General features: G+C 35.5%; 1 protein-coding gene across 1 annotated transcript in view; it reads left to right on the plus strand.

Annotated features, from left to right (window-relative positions):
- APBA2 (amyloid beta precursor protein binding family A member 2) overlaps positions 1 to 17,547 on the plus strand; it is a gene marked incomplete in the record, with an annotated part of 214,807 nt that overhangs the window by 148,463 nt on the left and 48,797 nt on the right. The window contains 4 exon segments of the mRNA XM_072399087.1: positions 1,893 to 1,973; positions 5,769 to 5,808; positions 12,088 to 12,233; positions 13,372 to 13,407. Coding sequence (XP_072255188.1) covers positions 1,893 to 1,973; positions 5,769 to 5,808; positions 12,088 to 12,233; positions 13,372 to 13,407 — 303 coding nt within the window.

Consider the following 17,547-nt stretch of genomic DNA (forward strand, 5'->3'; position numbering starts at 1 on the left):
TGCACTGATCACTCACATATTATTAAATACAATCACAAATATATTACATGGTATAGTTATTTGATTTTTTGTGGATGGGAAACACTGCAGATATAATATATGAGTGTATTCATCATAGGTATCCCTATCCATAGATAACCTTAAGTAGTTAGCATTCCTGTGGCCCTGGGTTTGAATATCACCAGAACATAATGTCCTTGCATGATCACTTTGTGTTTGTATGGATCTCCTGTAAAAAATTTACAATTGCTTTGAGTCCCATAAGAGATATGCAGTATGTAATTCTTGTCATTGATAAAGAGTTGTGCTGTATTTCTACCTCTTTAGAAGCTCAAGCTTCTGTCGTCGTAATAATAAAAATATTATCCCAGCAAGCACAGCAGTGTGCACAAATGACTTTTACCCATGCATAGAAAAAATCCAGCTTGTGCTCCTATTCCTTTATTATTTCTGTGACTACTCACCAAGTTGTAGCTAATTTTAGATAAATGTGTAATTAGAAAGCTGTTGTGATTTTTATGTCATGGTACTAATAATGCTGACATGTGCAGAGCAAAAAAAATGGGTCTGCTTATCATTTTCCCATAAATTAGCAAACCAACCAGATAAGTTAATTGGTCTGGGCAGCTAATGTCAGGTGTGTGGCAGTAAATTAACATAATTGTTTGGGGCAAGGAGTATGGAGAAGGTAATTAACTTAGACATGAAGCTTTATTTTGTATCTCTCACAAACAGAGTTTTAGATAGAAACACACAGACTAACTAATATATGTTTTGTGTGGTAAAACAGTGAAAAAATGTTTTTATTGTTCTGATGTTTCTAAATAACATTCGATGCTGAAATGAATATAAGGTAAAGTAGTAAGTTAGAGCAGTACCTCCACTTGTTAGTTGGTGTGGTATTCGTAAGAATATTGTGCAGTACTGTATTATATTTTATGTATGGTTTACTTATTGCAGTTCAACTTTAAATCTAGGCTCTAATGCTCATATTGTGCTTTCTTTGGTTTCTTGTTTCCCCCTCATCAACATGCTGATTCCTTGATGTGTGGGTGTTAGTCTCATGAGGAGGGAGTGTACATGCATACCACCCTAGGTTATGCCTAAATGTGATGCTGAGCCTCCAAGTAATTATATAGATGGGTCAGGTACAGTAAAGCTGGGGCCAGTTAATGCTAAACATCCTCTAGCCAAGCAATGTGCCAGACTTTCTGGCCCTTTTGATATAAACTGTGTGCAGTGGAATCAGAGTAAGCAAATACAGCATGGAAGAGACCGTAGATATGTGCAAAACAAAAATAAGGCTAGAGTTAAGCTTTAAGAGTCAATATATAAAACCTTTAAAATCTGACATTTCATTTTAAATATAAACAGGAAACATGTCACAAACCTCAGTAATTTTTATGGCATATATTGAATTTTATATAATGAGTTATATACAAAATATTTACTTTTCCTTCCTTAGCCCGAAACCTCACTACAGGTTAGTAAAGGCATCCATCACAGTATTACGCCAATAGGGAGGCTCAGGAATAGGCGGTGGAGCCAAAGTTGACTTTTCTGTAATAGTCAATATTTACATATACTTTTAGGTGCCTATGCCTCTGGATCTTCATATCCTTTTTACATATATTATTTATTGGAAGTAATCACTAATTATATCATTTTGATTATAATATCATATTGATTTTTGTAAATCACTTTCCATATATAGGTCAGACTGATTCCTGAGTGGATACAATAGAATACATCAATTCTACGGTGGTGTGTGTTAAGTTCAAATGTGAATTAATTTGCCTGTCCAGGAAAAACATTTCTTTTATATTTATTGATATATTTAAAGAAGGCTTTTTATCAAACATATATAACAAAGACTTTTTTCTTATATCTAGGTGTGTAACAACGCAGAACAGCCCAGAAAACAGCAGCGCTCTGACCTTAATGGACCAGTTGATAACAACAATGTACAAGAGGTGAGTAGTTCAGTACAAAGCAACGCATTCTTACTCTATACAAATCACAATGTTCTTAAACCTTAATGAATCACAACAGGAAATGTTCTTCTTCAAAGCGAGATGATCATTAACAGCAGCTACATTATTTACATCGGTGGTGTTAATATTATCAATAGGTACAATACCATTTTTAAAAAATAATTTTTGGACTTGGGGTAAAAAGTTATTTGTTTATACAGATCAGTTTTTGTAAGTGATTGGAGAAAATGTATGATTTATGTAGACAGTAAAGTTATTACTGTACACCCCTGAGGAAGGCAAAACTGGCGAAACGCGTCAATAATAAGGCCTACAATGGTTAATTCAAACACGCTAGTTGATCTCTTGTTTAGTATATGAAATTCCAACCCCATGATTCCACAATGGGCTTGGAGATATGCACATGAATTGGTATTGAATACTGTATGAATATTAGTATTAATACATATTCTTATTATTATTATTAATATTATTAATAAACAGGATTTATATAGCGCCAACATATTACACAGCGATGTACATTAAATAGGGGTTGCAAATGACAGACAGATACAGACAGTGACACAGGAGGGGAGGACCCTGCCCTGAAGAGCTTACAATCTAGGAGGTGGGCAAAGTAACACACAATAGGGGAGATATGTATAGTGGGAAGTAGTGGGGGTTTCAAAAGACAGAAGAAAATGGGTAGCCACGTTTGAAAAAATGGGTTTTAAGTGCTCTTTTAATTGAGCAGAAAGTAGGAGCATGCCGAATAGGATGAGGAAGACCATTCCAGAGAGTCGAATGGCTCTTGAAACGTTTCTGAGCCGTGTGCGTGATGAGGTTATGAGTAAAAATATGGAACGCTTCATGAATTTTGCATGTCATCATAATTATTGTATTAAAAAAAAAAAACAACCTTAAAACCCCATCTGTTTTCCTTCCCTTTTTAATTATACAGATCAGTTTCTAACCTTTTTTTTCTAAAGTTGGAATTTATGATTTCAACTTTCTTTCACAAAATTGTATTGACCTCAAAATCCTAATAGTACCCTTCCTTTAGCGTGAACTTTGTAAGCCTAGCTCAATTATTTATCAATTTTTGTAGATTTAGATTTGGAATCTCTTCTAATTCTTTATTGCTGTGTGCCCTGTTTTTGGTAAATGTTATTTTATCACTATATAACTGAATGGGAAATGTGTGGGGAAACCACGAAGATTCCCTCTCATTCCCTGTCCAGGTGATGAGTGTCAGCCAAGTGAGTTTGGTGTTAGATAAAAAAAAAAACTTTGGATTCTTGATTCTTGGGGTACCATAAGACACGCTTAGACAGTATTGTAATTATCATTCATCAATCACTTATCATTTCATTAAATATTTTGTATTTTACATCACATGTAGTGACTACATCACAGCAAACTATAATTGCTGCATTGTTTTATCCTTCTGATAAAACAATATGAAAGCTTACAGATTTTCTTCGTCCTTTTTTGTAATCAGTACAAGTATGTACTTAAAATCTCTACAGTATTTTAAGAATAGCAATCTCAAAGCTTAGTTCCCATGCATATTGACACCTGTATTGTCCACCATATAAAGCAATTGTCAGATGTTCCTATGTCCAGTAATAAGATTTGTAATTGTGATTCCATTGTTATGGTTGTGCCCCTAGATTACAGTGCTGAGTGTCTAAGCTTCTCCTTTATGCCAATATATTTCACTATTACTGAAAATGGTTTTGTTGTAATTTATTTGTTTTAAGCCCATCAACCTTTTTCGATTATCTCAATTTATATTTTCTGACCCTTTCCATTATTAGACCAATACGTTTATTTAACTGCATTGGTTTACAAGTTGGATGCACATTAAGGTTTTAGTAAAAGGTCTTGTGGGAAGTATTATAAAGGAAGTAAAGGCAGAGCTGTTAATTTTATGACCTTTTCTGCCTATTTATTTAGTAGGTTACCCCACATTCTAAGTTTGAGTATTGAAGTTCTTCCTAATAATAATACAAATACCAAAAGCTGAACAAAATAGTCACTACTTTTCCCTCCATTTAGTTGCAGGATATTGGTTAATCTTCACCAAGTGAACCACTAAACAGCAAGAAACTTAAAATTAGACATTCAAAACTTTTTCAAATTGGATTTCATACCTAATGTAAAAATCTGTCTCCTTGTAGGCTAGGTTATAAGTCAAACAATATTGTTTAAATTTTACTTAATTTGAAATCTTTAAAAGTCCGGTCTAATTGTTGACACCACAAGTTGTGGGATTATGTTTTTTAGACCACAAAGAGAACACAGACTAGCATTTTGACAATGTTAAAATGCCCATAAATGCACGCAAACACATGGAACAGCTGATAGAACATGGAACAGGCTTATAGCACTCCTATTGAAATGACTGGGTTGTTTATTGCTGTTTATGTGCTTTTGCAAATGTTCTGGGGGCATTTCCTCCTCCTCTTACACATCTATAACACATGGTATTGTTCAGAAAGTTTAAAAGCTCATAAAAAGCTGTGTTTTTAAGCATTGTGAAATATGTTTATATGAACATAGCTAAAAGCTTCTTATGTTTATCTCTCTTATTTAGTTTTACTCAGATACCCGGGCTTAACTTTACAGCTAAGCCCCATCAACTACAACTTTCCAGTTCACTGAAAGTGCCCTTTTTGCATCATTTGAAAGTGAAATTGTAGATGAAGGGGTTTGGTCATGATGATGTCAAGAACATTCAGAATTGAAGTAAATATCAAAGGAGTAATTGTATGGGTCAAGCACGTACTTTAGTGTGTGGTACGCCATCAATAGAGGTTTCTGGGTCAAGCTGGACTTCTTAAATTTTTTAGCTACAGTAAGGAATTTTTTAAAGCCCCATCACTATATATTTTGTTGTCTTTGTCCTGTTGGAGATACTTCCTTCTCCCATTGACCTAACCAGAAGTAAGAAATATTCTATACCCTGTAAGATTTTTATCATTAGAACAAATATTCCCACTGTAGGACTTATTTTCGAGTATGTAAAAGTTTAGATTTCCCATCACTTTATTTTTACGGGTCACATGCACACACAGGGAGATTGGATCTAAATATGTAGATCAACAAGTATTGAGCCAAATTATACTTTGTGACATATTTAAAATGAACCAATTGCATTCAAGTGTTATTTTAAGTTACATTACTAGCCATTATAAGGAATAATTTAAGTAGAAATGACATCTTGCCTAAATTAAATTATCAAATTTGTTTAGCAATGTATGTTACTATATGTTTTGTGTGTAGGTGTGCATCAGTTCAAACATTTCCAAGATTTGGTTAGAACTTCAACTTCAACTTTCATATATTTGTCTGAATTGATTTAGGAAAGCAAGATATTAAATTTATTTTAGAGCAGACTGTAACTCCAATGTATTCTGTATTCCAGCGACAGACAATATATTGTAGATGAGTGACATGTTTCCATTCCCAGTGGATCACTAAAACTGTGGAATGAAGGTCAGGGAACAGCTCTGTTAAATATAAATCTCTGCCAGTCTGCAGGGACCTGTGATATGTGGCAATATTTTCAGCAAAGATATTTATCTTTGATCACTACAGAGCCATTTCCGCAAACTAATCTTGTACCTAGCAAATGGCAAATGACATTGCCTGAGATGTAGTCCGGTAGCTCTAGCTGTCTGTGTTCAGCAATCACTTTATTATTTATGATGAATAGTTGCAGCTGTATGATGTGAGCAATGCACTTACTTTTTTCACATGCTAATATTGGCATTTTTTTAAATTCTGCAGCAGACCAAGAAGGTGGCATCTTTTCCAAGTTTTGTTGATGGTGAGTACAATTTTTGCTTATTGTAAAAATATTATACAACAAATTCATCTAACATGGAATTTGAGTTGTAAATATATTTAAAATTATTGCAATCTTTCTAGAGCCCAGCCAAATTATATTTTTTTGTGTTTTGATTTAACTTGGAAAAAGTGAATACATCCTGTTTCTCTGTCTCTGACTCTCCAATGGGGTTGCAAACCGCATTAAAAACCTGACAATGGTCTATTAATTCCCCACTCTTTCCATAACTGAATAAAAAATGGTGTGGTCTATAAAAGGGGTTTGAGGAATTTTACATGGTGTAATTAATACAGGAAAGTCTCTGATGAAACCCAGATGTTGGATATTTAGGGGAAGATTTTTGTACAAGCATCACCTATATTTACAGCCTGAAAAATATGTGTGTGCAATAATATTCAAGGAATACGTTTTTTTAAATCCCTGCAGCCCCATTATATCACTAAATTCTATTATTTACCCATGGGTGCATAGTTGAGGAACATATCTTGGCCAGGACACTATCTATATGGTGTTTGCAGGTTCTCCCGGTGTTTGTGTGGGTTTCCTCCAGGTACTCTGGTTTCCTCCCACATTCCAAAAAATGCAATTAGGTTAATTGACTTCACCCCAAAAATTGGCCTTAGACTGTGTTAGTGACAAATGACTGAGGTAGGGACATTAGATTGTGAGCCCCTTTAAGGGACAGTTAACGGTATATCTACGGACTTTGTACAGCGGTGCGTAATATGTCAGTGCTATATAAATACACCATAATAATAGTATTAATTATAATAACGTGCTTTTCACATTGTAAAATCCAGAATAATAAATTGATACAGGTGAATCACCTTTGATAATACTGAATTGGCACTTTTGTGCGTTCATCAAAACCATAGTTGTTCAATTATAAAAGCAGAATTTATTTTTCTTAGTATTTTGCTTAGTATTTTTTTTGTGAGCAGATAGAAGAAATCACAACAAAACAAAATATTTTATAAAAGGATAAGTTTAAAAAAACAAGGTTGCCTTTTTCTGCAGAAATGGCGATGTGTATTGAAAGCAAAAGTAATTATTGTCCTTTTGTCTGGCACGCATTGATTAGGTGATAATCTGCAGTACTCATAAAGTAGTCACTTGCAGGCACAAGTAACTAAAAGACTTAATTAAGCTGAAAACAATGATCATTTTCTCCACTGAGGTTTACAGCTTTATCTACACTAAAAGGAGATACTTACAGAGCAATTCCATGCAAGTGAAACCAGCCATTGACCTAATAATGCGGTTCTGCCAACACTGCAGTTGTGCTAAAATCACTTAATTTGCCCCATAGTTGAACTCCAGTCAGCTATGAAAACATGTAGTTAGTTAGGGTGTGCTCACACCGAACTGTAAACATAAATTAGTGCTTGTTTAACTATCTGCGAATGCATTGCAATGGATACATAAATGAGGAGCATTTTCATACATGTTACAAGCAAGATTGGTTTCTAACATCTCTTTTTACTCAGTTGTATTTACTGGTATTTAGTTGCATTTCAGTCTTCAACTCAGTTGTAAAAGTGTTTTTACTTTTTATAGTTGTGGACTGGGCAATTTTTTGTGAAGTTGATTTTGCTGTTAAAATGGTATATTCACCGGATAGGAAAATGTCATAAAGATAGAGCAAAAGAGCATTAATGGCCCCTATACAATTGTTGAAGGAGTCAAGGGGTAGTAGTGGGAGGGTAGTGGTGATGGGGTGGGTTGGTAAGCTGAAACATGTAACAGGTGAAAACATGTAAAATTCCATTTTTTCTATAGTATTGTGAGCAAAATTACTATGGATGTTAGGGGTACATTTTGGAATTTGTCTCCAGTTAAAATAAAAGTTTTTAAAAAGCACATATTCTGTGAATATGTTTTACATTTTATCCTTCAATAAATATTGAATTACAACCACACATCAAAAAGCAATATCATGCTATCATTATCATGCTATCAAAAAGCATAGCCTGCTCTTTCCGCTGTCTGTTTTTATTTATTATCTATTACCTATTTATTATCTTTGTGACCCCAAGAAACCCAATTCAGGAAATGGGGAGTGGGGGGGGGGCACTAAAAAAGGAAGACGGTTCAAAGTTTAGGGGCGGCATGGTGGCTCAGAGGTTAGTACTCTGGCCTTTGCCAACACCATGGTAGGGACATGAGATTGTGGGACAGCTTTTGATATGACTATGGACTTTGTGAAGCGTTGCTTAATATGTTGGCGCTATATAAATACTGTGTAATAATAATATTAACTGGGAAGGTAACAGCAAGCCTTCTTCTGGGATTAACATCTCTTAGAATTTTCTTTTTACTGGGACTCAAACTCAAATCGTCATAACAGCTTGACAAGTAGCAATGTGACATTTTCCCTTAAATGCTTCGAGGTAAAAGAATTACTAACAAATCCATTAAAAAAGCAAACTTTTGTCTTTTTTTTTCTTTCTTTTTTGTAAAAAAAAAGTAGTCACTTTTTTTGATGTGTAGATGTCAAGAGTGCTTAGCATTTTTTCTTCCCAATACACTCAAGTAACAAGGCAGCTTTGTATTATATTATATTTTGTGCTCTTGATCATATTTATGTAACTGCACATTTTAATGTTGGCTTTGGAAAGTTTTACAGAGTAGTTGTATAGAAATGTTGATTTATACTGCCTGCACTTTTACCCCAGAAAGCAATAGAGAGTAAATGACACAGCGTGCCTGAGATTCTATGTAGATTATTAGGCTGTAGTTATTTCAGTATTCCGCTCAGTTCTTGTTCAGAACATCATTAACATTTTACTTGCTATCCTAATAAAAAAAATCATTTCTGTGCTGGTAATATTCTTTAAACACGGATACCTTAACTTGCTTATTATCAAAGGGCACCTGAAATTTAAACGCTTATCCAGCGTGTCTGTAAACTTGTATCTGAATTCTCTGCCTATTTTATGAAAGAAAGTTTTATATTATGGCTTTGTAGAAGCATACATATTTAATGAGTTCCGTCATATACTGGTGACTATTTACAGTTCTCTGCGGAAATTGTTCATTTCCATAAACAGCATAAGCAAAATACCGTACTACTACTGTTGTGGGTCAATTACAAGCAACATTTCTATGGCAGTTTTCTTATTGAAATGCACTGAATTCTTGCAGGTGCAAATCATAATTTTACTTTTCAGAATATTCAAGCATTTGATTTAAAATACATTTCCCTCCAAAAATAATGCAACTTCAACACCAGCTGCTGTTTTTTAGTACTTTTTGTTTTATTTTTTTTCGTTTCAACTTCCTTATGTGAAAGTAAGCATCAAAAAAGGCTTAAAGTAGAAAAATAAAACCTTTAAAGAATTTTTCATAATTTATTTTTGTGTTTGTTTGTTATGTTATATAGTTAGCAAAGTATTTTGAATATTCAACATGTTTTGAGAACTATCATGAAAACTTTGATCATAATTCAAAGATTAAAATAAAAAAAAAATCACTATGTACACACACTCGAATATTGAATCGGCCAAGACAGATCCATGAATGACGTCCTCTGTACACATGTTAGATTCTCACCCCAACAGATCGTATTGTCTGAGAAACATCTGACATTGAATTATATCAGAGCTGTCCAACTTCAGAGGGTGCAAAGGCATCTTTTTTACTACAAACCACATGGAGGCTTTCAACTAGAATCAAGCATTTGTAGCATATCATCCTGCCTGTTGGGCAGGATGATGAGATGCTTAAAGTTAGGAGGGAAGTGTCAAGAAGAAAAAAACACCCCCACCCCAAGTACCCATAAACCCTCTGGCATTGTTTGTTAACAGAAGCTTGTAGACATAAAAACCCATTCTGTACCTGTTCCTATATCACACTCCCTTTACCTGTTGGGCCTGGACAGTAGTTGAACTGCTGGGCGGACATCACTCTACCTGACTGTTAATGCTTCTTTCAATCCTAAAAGGGCTGCTAGAATGCTGAGAATGTTTCGTGGGCCTGGCTTGCTGTTGCCGTTGTAAGTGTCTCATTTTGGGAAGAAGAGCCGGTGGGGAGTATATTTGGTATAGTCTTCCCTAATGACTCACAGGACAGTAATTTGAATGACTGATTGTCATTGGCATCAGCATTCTTTGTCTTTTTGAGCATATTGTGTACAGGTTGTGTTAGACAAAGTCTAACACATTCAACACTTCCAGGAATTGATGCCTACAACTTCCACTGTGCTTGGCAGTTCCATTCACTGGCCTTTATGTAACTATGGGACATGGGGGTCAGCAGGAGGAACCATAGTATGCTGTGAATAATACAGATATATATCACTAAACTAAAATGTTGAAAACAAAAGACTTTGCTCTTTTTTCACCCAAAACAGTCTTCATTGAGAGGAGAGTTTAGACTTGCTTGTTGCCAGAGAAGTATTTGGTGTCTTATTCTGGAGTAGACAAACTTTATGACACTAAATTTAAATACAATATGATGTTTGTTGTAGGTAATTTGCCTTCATTATCTTTGCCTAAATTATCTTCATTTTCCAGTTGTGCAGGGGATCCAAAGTTGACTTTGCGGTCCAGTAGGCATCGGAGTTTATCCCAGTTCACTAAACAATAAGTACTCAGAAACAAAACTGGTCTAACACTCCCTCTTTTCCTCCTAACTACATGTCTGTGATTTTTACTTAGCTATCCAAGTACAGTGCATTGAAGTGGGAGTGCAGAAAGGTATTTCATAACATTTCCATACAAACCTTAGCAACTAATCCTAACCTGTATGGGGTACAGAACTATGAAAATTAAGAGGTGCAAAGTCCAATTCAGCCCAACTCTTAATAATGAATTTTGTTTTTGATAGTCTGTCTGTTCAACCCCTTCAATTTTTTTTCCGCCCATAAATAACAACGTAGTTGCAAACGTACAAATAATATGTGTTGTAAATTTGACATCAGTATTTTCCATTTTAAATTTTTTTTGTTTTTTTCTAAAACTAGGGAAATGAATGATAGACATGCTGCTGTAATCTAATGTACTGTACAAGCAAGGTCATTTAGGTGTCATTACAGGTGCCAAGCAGACTGAATGCTCACCAGGAATATGAAATCAGCTGAAAACTCCTCTCTCCCTTTAGACCACTTTGTAGTTTGACATTTCAGTGATCTAGCAATAAAAAGCTTGTAGCATTTCTATCAGTATTCAAAAAAAGAAGTGATTCAATGGGCAAGAGCAGTTTCCGAGCTGAGAGTCATACGATGCAGGGAATCCATGCTGCTTTTGGCTTTGTGGTTGCAGTCAAGCATATGTCTTTTTGCATGTACCAAATGACCTTTCAAACTCAAATTAACAATAACCATTTGGTGCGCAAGGATGACTTCAAATTACATTTGAATAGCTAAGCAAATGCAACATGTCAGTCAGGTACTACATACATAACATATCATGTAAGTTATATACCTGATAATTTGTACTGGGATGCACATTCAGCATTTGCTGATGACTTGTCTTCTATATAGAATTTGTGGAGAGTTACACATATCCTATGTAACGTTAGATAAAATATTTCAGCTTGCAAGCATTTCTTGCAACACCTGTATTCTATGCAACACCTGTATTCTTTTAAAAAAATGTATGGAGGTTATTCAGAGTAAAAGCGCAATGGTGCACAATGGTTAAATAGGAAGCAAACAGTAAGAGAATACTTAAATATTATAGTTTGATGTAAGGCAACAAGCTAATAATACCTAATAATAGTACCTAATAATATTAATAATAATTTAGATTTACATAACTATATTCTCACAACAAAATAATTAGCGAAATTAGGGCACAAAATGTTTTAACTTTTTATATGTGAAAAAGGTTTTAAATCATCTTTTAAATGAATCTTATCAATAGCAACAATTAACATTACCAATAATCAATACCAATCATTTCAACAATCAATAACAATGTTAAAGGTTCCCAACCTTTTCTAACTGTGGTTGAGCCCATGGCAGAACATTGTGGCTCACCATGCATCTGAAATGGTGTCCACTACCCAGGACTCAAAATGGTTTTCAGTGACAATGGTCATAAATTGTCCGTTTTATAGCTGATCCTTGGTGGAGAAGCCAGATGATGAAGCTTGGGCAAAACATACAAGTGTTGAATGATCTTCTTTTGGTTTAGCCTTAAAGCATATGTATATATAGCCAGTACAAAGATATCCCTCAAGATGCCATCTATAGCTCACTTAATAAAACCTATTCCTCAATTATATTATTAGTTTTATTAAATATTTTTTTTTTAGTGCCTGGTCCCTGTGAGCCGGAGGATCTTATTGATGGAATCATCTTTGCAGCCAATTTCTTGGGTTCCACACAGCTATTGTCAGAACGTAATCCATCAAAAAACATCAGAATGATGCAAGCCCAGGAAGCTGTTAGCCGTGTGAAGGTAAGAGGGCAAATTTGTGTTATAGTATAATATACTGAATATGGGGTAAAGTTAATATTTACCCTATAAAAACTGAAGTCTGAACTAATAATGAACAGGTGTATATGTAAAATTTAGCGTGAGCAAGAAACGAAGTCTTGAGACTGTCAGTTGTAGTACAAATTGGGAGGCTTAAGTACTTTTACCCAATGGGCGTGATTTAATAAATCTCTCCAAGACTGAAAAAGATAGACTATCATGAGTCAACCTGGGTGATCTAGCAAACCTGGAATTTTTTTTAAAAAAATTGTTTGCTATTATTTGACAATCCTGCACTAGGTCTATTTCAGGTTTGCTGAATCACCAAGTTTCACCCATGATAGTCTATCTTCTCCAGTATTTTAAGCTTTGATATATGAGGCCCAATGTGTAGTTCCATCCAGAAGGATGAAACATCTGTTTTGTTTTTATTGCTGTCTTTTTACCCATTTGTTATTATATATATTTTTTTATTTAGGTTTAGTTCACATTAGCGGTGTGATGTATTCATGTATATGTAAATAGAACATTCCTATGATTGGATCAGTGCACATACAGTATATGTGGTTGACGGGCAGCATGGTTATCTGCAAAATTACCCAGGTGTTTCCTCTTTTCTTGTGATAAATGGTGGGAGATTTCCTTTTCTCTTAACATGTAATCAGAAAAAGAACTAATTGGAAATCTCAGCAATAGAGACATAAACAGCAATGGACCTAACTTTTCATTATTCTGTCCAAAAACTAAAAAGTTGATGCCTGAATTCCACGTTTTTGTTGCAACCTAATTATCTTTGTATTGGTAATGCAATGATTCTATTTTTCTGGTTATAAAAAGCTGTATTCCATTTGCTAAAATGTCAGTGTGATACAGCATCGTATAACCTTTGCTTAAATTGGCAAGAGTGTTAACAGTGTGCTTGTAATGTCAGAGCTTTATAAAAGCATGTGGGATGAAATGGTTTCAGTGTTATCACATTTTTAGCAACATAACAGCTGAGTTTTGTGTGGGCTTCCTTGTCAAATTCTTCAAAGTGTGTGCTAATAGAATACTCTTTTCTCTCTCTCTTTCTCTGTTCATACTCTCTCATTCTCTCTGACATGCGTTGCCATCTACTCAGAGGATGCAGAAGGCTGCTAAAATCAAGAAAAAAGCGGTGTGTGGAGTATTTCATAGTTGTAATGAAATCCATTGCATTGACTTTTTTCATTACATTTAAACCAAAACCATACATATTTAGTATTGTACCATATAATTCAGCTAACAAAATCATATTTTTATATCATTATGTCATATCATGCCAAAGTTTTAATTTTGTTATTAAAGTAGGTTATTAATTAAAACATTTTCACATATTGAATATATTATTCAGTACCTAAATAAATACACTCATGGGGTTCTTGTGCTGGGTTTATTTACTAAGGTAATGTAAAACACAATGTTAAATTGCTTTAACTCACACTTTTCTATCAGGTTTCAAGGTAAATCAAGTACTACATTTAGAATAATGTGTAATGGACTATGGGTGTAGCCAGGTTTTAAGACTCTACACAGCTATCAAGGGATAGTAACACTGTACTTCTAATGTAAATAAAGGCCTGACTCAATGGCATTGATAGCATCAGTTTCAGTATAGTTTCAGACATTTCGGGGATCATTAAAAATTCATTGACAGGTGCATTTGGCTTCTAGTTGACCTCCTGCTTACCTGCATTAGAACTGCTTTGGTTTTTTATAGGCTGATGGGGTAGGGCAAACTAGGCAATGTTCAAAGCTCCCAGCTGTCCACAACTCTCTCTGTACTCAAAGCTCTCACAAATTATCTGGTATTGTAGCAAGTAATTGTGTGTATGGTGCAGATTGTGTATATATTCCTGTGTGAAATGCAGTATGGTGTGTATATGTGTGGATAATGTGCAGATTGTAGCGTAATGTGTATGTTTTTGATTGATGTGCAAATTGTGTATATGTTTGTGCAGTAATATATATATATTATATCCTGTGCACCTTATTACCTGGAAATCTTTCAAAAAATAATACATGAAACGTTGCTACATATACAATATGTGTAATGGCAATATCAAAGACTTCCTAGTATGTACGAGGGGGTGCTGCAAAGTTACTAGCTTTGCCCAGAAAGAACAGAGCCAGAGTTATGGAATAACACATTTATTCAACATATTCCCCCCTGAGACTGATGCACTTACAGTGTTCTCCCCTGAAATTTTTTTCAGCCGTGTGGTAGGAAGCTGTAGCCAGGTGGTAAAAAAGGGGGTGTGGCAAAACACGTCAAACTTGGTGCTCCCAGTTGTTTATGCCATGGGTAGCCAGTAACCTCTTATTGTTTCAGTGTTCTACCTTCTCCCAATAATTTGTTACAACTTTGTAATGCCTGCCCTGTTAGTATATCCAATCCGGGGTCCCCAATTTGCACTTTCAATTTAGGACTCCTAGTTGCATTTTCCTCTGAAACAGCAACCCCAAAGTTCAATTTTCATAACTTTTTACATTTGTGACCCCCATATCTTGAAATTCTTTACAGCTGGGGGGCTGAAATTGTAATAGCTAGTATATATGAGGGTCCACTGTACACCCTGAAAATTACAGGTCATTGTGACATACAGCTTAGGAGATATGGAGGTTTGTATACAGAGCTGTGAGGATACAGAATGACATGGATACTTTATACACACTGGATACATTCACAGGCAGAAATCCGAGCTCGTGCTATGAGATGGGGGCGGGGCTGCCTGTGTCTCCTCCACATGAAGGCTGAACTGTGTGCTCAGCTCTTATGGAAGCAGCAATCCTCTGAACGGCTGACACAGAGCACAGAGCAGTCTCACTGAGATCCGTGCATCCGAGGAGGAGAGCTGCCGAGAGCTGGGCGGGGTATTCAAATCAGCCGGGCGGAGCAACCGGCTAAAACCCTCTGGGGAGAACTATGCACTTGGTACAGCGTAGTTGCAGCCTTTCTAGACTGTTTAAATGAAAGTTCTTTGGTTTGGCCAAAAACTGCTTTCAGCAGCATCTTTCACGTCAGAAATGTCATCAAAACGTTGCCCCTTCAGGTGTTTCTTCAAATTGGGGAACAGATAATAGTCCAAAGGGGCCAGGTCAGGTGGGTGGGGAGGATGGTGGACCAATTGGAAACCCAGGGTGCTCAATTTAGCTTTAGTTGGACATGTGCGCAGGTGCATTGTCCTGCAAAAAAAGGATCCCTTTGTTCAACTTTCCACAGCGTTTCGTCTTAATTGCATAATTTAGCTGATCCAGGAGGTTAGCATAATACTGTCCGGTGATACTAGAGCCCTGAGGTAGGTAGTCCACCAATAGAATACTGTCTTTGTCCCAGAAAACCACACCATGAATTTTTTGGCTGATTTCTGGGTTCAGAACTTCTTTGGCCGCGGGGACCCGGTGTGGCGCCAATAATTTGACTGTTCCTTGGTTTCAGGATCAAAGATGTGGAGCCAGCTTTCATTCTAAGTGACTAACCTAGCCAAAAAGTCCTGTGCAGCTTCAAAATGGGCCAAAACGGCTTTGGATGCTTCAACTCGTTCCTTCTTCTGATCGCTGTTCAAACATTTCGGCACCCACTTCGCTGAAAGCTTGCGCATGTCTAGGACAGTGGTGAAAACAAAACAAACAAGCTCCCGTGAGATGTCAGATTCTGGGCTATCTTTTTTTAAGTTCAAAAACTTCACGACGGCCTGTAACTCCGACGTGCCTGCCATCACAGCTTCTCACTAAAAGAAAAAACAGTTTTAAGAGTCGCAAAGACCTGATATTTGCACAGTTACATATGCCCCCACACTCATTTTTCAAATTCATCTGGAAGGGGGCAAAGCCAGGAACTTCTCAGCACTCCCTCATATAGTTATCCCTGGAACACTAAACCTACAACAGGTTCGCAATTAGTACAACATGATTACATTCCTATTCTCAACGCATTTCGCAGATACAAGTCTGCTTCTTCAGGAATATAGGAGGTAAATGTTCTAAATAGAAAAAAATATATATATATATACACACATAAAGATTTTTTGTATCAACCATATTGGGTAAATGTCTTCAATATAAGCATATAAAGCGAAACGTACATTGAGTAAGATAGCTATATTTGCATCAACACAGCCAAATGTCTGGGTCTGTGCTCTAATAATGGAGCCCAGAAACTAAGTTCAAAGAAAGAGAAAAAGAACAACAACCATTTAATATATAATGTAATAGAATCAAAGTATCGATTTTCTTAGTCAAACTGCTACATTTTACACATCAGCGCGATCATTCAAAATAATAAAAGTAATTCACAATAATATAGTTCTTCAGTTAATAAGTACATTATCTCTAACTCCAGAGACTCCTCAAGGCCAATAATAAGTGAATATAATGTCTGTGAACCAATTTTAATCTGTAAAGAGGTTCAACACTTTACCAGCACATATTAGAAACATCTGAACTTTCTGAAAGTCTGAACTTTCTCTTCTTATATTCTCACCCTAACAGGTGTCTAACAGGTGATAATGAGGGTGGCAAGTGTGCATCTTAATTTCTACATCCTTTAATTATAATTATTCTGAGAAAGACTATTTAGATGTTCGGATAAGTTGTTTTATTTTATTGCTAACATTTTAAATCCCATTTTAGATTACATACTAAAAAATACATTGAATATTATTACCTGTACATTGCTCTAATGGCAACATACTATTCTCCCTGCTATAATTTTTGTGCATTATGCTATACATCTACATGAGCTTATTTGTCATAGTTTATAAATACGAGAATAACAAGAATTCAGATCTACATAACCTAATTTTAGCTTATGTGGTATATTTCTTGTTCTGTATATAGTATCATCTCCATGGAATTCCTAACTATCCATTCTGCATAGAGTTAAGAAAAACTGCATTAGATGTCTTATTAATGAGAGGAGCCAGAGGGCACTGCTACCTATTCCAGTACTGTCTCTCTGGAGGCCATCACATGGATCTCCATGTCTGTCTATCCGGGGCACTTTCTGTTCCAAGTAAAATTATAATGTTTTATATATTACTGTGTGCATTCATGCATTATAGGGAACTTGAAATGTATTCAGTGATAATAATGGAAAAAACAGTACTATTACACTTTACATATCATATGGCTAATAGGGCCTGACTTGCATTAGTATTTTCTAGCAGAACAACCCTCTTTTGTTTAAAATTGTATCCAGAGACTCTTCACATGAATACAGAAATTAGGAATGTAATATGCTGGAAATTCATCTCTCACAAAGGAACCAAATGCTCAA

This window comes from Pyxicephalus adspersus, chromosome 2 (assembly GCF_032062135.1).
Source record: "Pyxicephalus adspersus chromosome 2, UCB_Pads_2.0, whole genome shotgun sequence".
NCBI classification, from domain to species: Eukaryota; Metazoa; Chordata; class Amphibia; order Anura; family Pyxicephalidae; genus Pyxicephalus; species Pyxicephalus adspersus.